Below are 3,899 nucleotides of genomic sequence, written 5' to 3'. Positions count from 1 at the left end.
AGGCCAGCAGGTTATTCGGGTAATACAAAAGGCCAGCCGGTTATTCGGGTGATGCAGAAGGCCAGTCGGTTATTCGGGTGATACAGAAGGTCAGCCGGTTATTCGGGTGATACAGAAGGCCAGTCGGTTATTCGGGTGATACAGAAGGTCAGCCGGTTATTCGGGTGATAAAGGAGCCAATCGGTTTTTCGGGTGATACAGAAGGCCAGTCGGTTATTCGGGTGATAAAGAAGGCAGTCGGTTATTCGGGTGATACGTAAGGCCAGTCGGTTATTCGGGTGATAAAGGAGCCAGTCGGTTATTCGGGTGATACAGAAGGCAAGTCGGTTATTCGGGTGATAAAGAAGCCAGTCGGTTATTCGGGTGATACAGAAGGCCAGTCGGTTATTCGGGTGATACAGAAGGCCAGTCGGTTATTCGGGTGATACAGAAGGCCAGTCGGTTATTCGGGTGATACAGAAGGCCAGTCGGTTATTCGGGTGATAAAGGAGCCAGTCGGTTATTCCGGTGATACAAAATGCCGGTCGGTTATTCGGGTCATAAAGAAGGTCAGCCGGTTATTTGGGTGATACAAAATGCCGGTCGGTTATTCGGGTGATACAGAAGGCCAGTCGGTTATTAGGGTGATGAAGGAGCCAGTCGGTTATTCGGGTGATACAGAAGACCAGTCGGTTATTCGGGTGATAAAGGAGCCAATCGGTTATTCGGGTGATACAGAAGGCCAGTCGGTTATTTGGGTGATAAAGAAGGCAGTCGGTTATTCGGGTGATACGTAAGGCCAGTCGGTTATTCGGGTGATAAAGGAGCCAGTCGGTTATTCGGGTGATACAGAAGGCAAGTCGGTTATTCGGGTTTCATTCATGTATATACGCGGGTGGTCCTCGCTTTCCACTGTTGTGTTGGTGATGTAAGTAGTATCATCTTAGACTGGCCACCAGCCCCTAAGTTTTTTGTTAGAACTGCTCCACTAAATTTTAATACTAGATTATCTCCCCCCCCCAGTTTCAGACATATCCTAGTGACCAAAATCATAAAGGTCAATTTTATCTATAATTTTAATATTCTAGAGACAGGGAACCAGTCTAGTATCATCCGTGTCAGCTTTGTTTAGCGTACAATGATGTCCCTAGGGTGGCCGGGAAATTCCGGACCTGATTTGTAGGTTGATTTTTTATTAGCATGTTTAAGCTTTGATTAACTCGTTAAGGATTCAAGATATGTTATTATCGCAATGTGCAGTAGAATAAGCAGTCGGATCAATATATGTACTACCCGATATGATTTTTTACGCTGTTTGCATACTGGTAAATATCTGTAAGAAAGAGGGACATTATACCGTTGAGGAGCTTTACCGTTTATTTATTATATTTATTTATTTATTTTTATTATATTTGTTTATTCATTTATTATATTCATTTATTTATTTTTATTATATTTGTTTATCCATTTATAATATTCATTTATCTATCTATTATATTTATTTATTTATTTATTTATTTATTATATTTATTTATTTATTTTTATTATATTTGTTTATCCATTTATAATATTCATTTATTTATTTATTATTTTTATTTATTTATTTAATTATTTATTATATTTATTTATTTATTCATTTATTTTTATGTTTCGTCAATAATGATTTCTCCCATGTCCGATACTTTTCGGATTACGGCTATGGCTATGGATAAGGCTTTTCCTAAGACATCTATTACATTGTATATAAGCAAACAATATCTCCATTATATGTTTTAATTGTGCCCGGTTGAGAATTATGAAAGTATAATAGCAATGGACTCCGCGTAAACAAATGTTTACATTTGTCTTGGACCCGATTTTGGTGAGTTAAATCACGTGAATACTCGTCTCCGATCAAAACAGCAAATATCAGCTGACACAACATCGAGTGTTTATCGGTGAAAGTTTGAAGCTTACGATCGTGTTACAATTATGTGACTTTTGTCTTTTTGCAAATATCCCAAAATGCCCTGAGAAACAGAATTCGTAATCTAATAATTAAATTCGTTTAAAGTAGTCTAAAAACTCAAATACCTTGAATTTTGAAACATATTGGCTAAAAAGAAATATATTCGGTTAATATTCATAAATGCTTCTAAACAATGCACTATCTACCCACAACAATACGAACGGTGACAATACGAACGGTTACAATAAGAACGGTGACAATAAGAACGGTGACAATACGAACGGTGACAATAAGAACGGTGACAATACGAACGGTGACAATACGAACGGTGACAATAAGAACGGTGACAATACGAAGGGTGACAATACGAACGGTGACAATACGAACGGTGACAATAAGAACGGTGACAGTAAGAACGGTGACAATAAGAACGGTGACAATACGAACGGTTACAATAAGAACGGTGACAATAAGAACAGTGAAAATACGAACGATGACAATACGAACGGTGGCAATACGAACGGTGACAATACGAACGGTGACAATAAGAACGGTGACAATACAAACGGTGACAATACGAACGGTGACAATAAGAACGGTGGCAATAAGAACGGTGACAATATGAACGGTTACAATAAGAACGGTGACAATACGAACGGTGGCAATACGAACGGTGACAATACGAACGGTGACAATACGAACGGTGACAATACGAACGGTGGCAATAAGAACGGTGACAATATGAACGGTTACAATAAGAACGGTGACAATACGAACGGTGGCAATACGAACGGTGACAATACGAACGGTGACAGTAAGAACGTTGACAATACGAACGGTGACTATAAGAACGGTGAAAATACGAACGGTGACAATACGAACGGTGACAATAAGAACGGTGAAAATACGAACGGTGACAATACGAACGGTTACAATAAGAACGGTGACAATACGAACGGTGGCAATACGAACGGTGACAATAAGAACGGTGACACTCAAATGAAATGATTATTTCTTGGCAGCTGTCAGATAATTCAAACCGTTATTGAATCTAACAGCTAGCTAATAAAGATACCAGTATTTGACAATTTTCAATTAAACTAACTGGTCACGTAATTTTCAAATTCTCCACATGCTGCTATTTCTATGGTTCTGTCTAATGGAGAAGAATGTAAACACCTGGCTGACATCACTGCATCTTGTTCTGGTAAATATCTAACAAGCAATTAGAAAAACAGCAGTATACGATTATACAGGAGTTTTTTCTTCGTTTACAGGGTGATATTTGGTTCGAGCTGGTGATCATGTTTCAAGATTAGGTATGACAATTACTTTTGAAGAAATTTGACATCTAATTAACTATGAGTGCACAGGATGAAGCAAAATTGATTTTTTTTTGTGAAAAATAACTTTAAGACGAACAGGTTGATCAGGTGAATTTAGCGATGTGTACATGATGGTTCCATTATTATATATTCAACATTACTCAATCGTCAAAATGCCCAATCCTACGATGGCCGATATCAGCCGTCACGTTACTCGCATTTATATGATGCGAGTAACCTGACATACAATGTAGGCTAAAATCACTTGACATGTTACTCTCATGTGATGCGAGTAACTGTACACAGTCACAAAGGAGATGACTGTACACTTACAAAACCCATTAACATTCTAGAGTATAGTTTCACTTGACCTTTCAAAAGAGGATATCATTGCGACTGTCGAACATCTACGCAATTTTGTTTTTTCCTGATTAAACCGGTTTTATAAGCCAAGGTGTGGCATTTATTTACAAGGGAGCTTGTGTAGTCGAGTCAAATCATGATTTGACCACAAACTAGTTGCAACAGAATTTCTTTTTCATTTTCCCTGTAGATTGGTATATGTATGTGGTAGAAAAATCCCCGAAAATCTAAATTGGGGGAAATTGTTTTATTCAGCAACAAGAATTGAGGAAATAAGAGAAATT

The 3,899-nt window shown here is 38.1% G+C and overlaps 1 protein-coding gene across 1 annotated transcript; it reads left to right on the top strand.

Annotated features, from left to right (window-relative positions):
- Positions 1 to 2,107: 2,107 nt before the first annotated feature.
- LOC117320231 (putative uncharacterized protein DDB_G0286901) lies at positions 2,108 to 2,935 on the top strand. The gene has a single exon (XM_033874881.1). It carries the CDS (start codon positions 2,108 to 2,110, stop codon positions 2,933 to 2,935), a length of 828 nt encoding a protein of 275 aa, XP_033730772.1.
- Positions 2,936 to 3,899: the final 964 nt, after the last annotated feature.

This window comes from Pecten maximus, unplaced genomic scaffold, assembly GCF_902652985.1.
Source record: "Pecten maximus unplaced genomic scaffold, xPecMax1.1, whole genome shotgun sequence".
NCBI lineage: Eukaryota > Metazoa > Mollusca > Bivalvia > Pectinida > Pectinidae > Pecten > Pecten maximus.
This window is presented reverse-complemented; position numbering and strand designations above follow the sequence as displayed.

Coding starts and splice junctions, on each gene's coding strand:
- LOC117320231 (XM_033874881.1), top strand. CDS start 2,108: ATGCTTCTAAACAATGCACTATCTACCCACAACAATACGAACGGTGAC.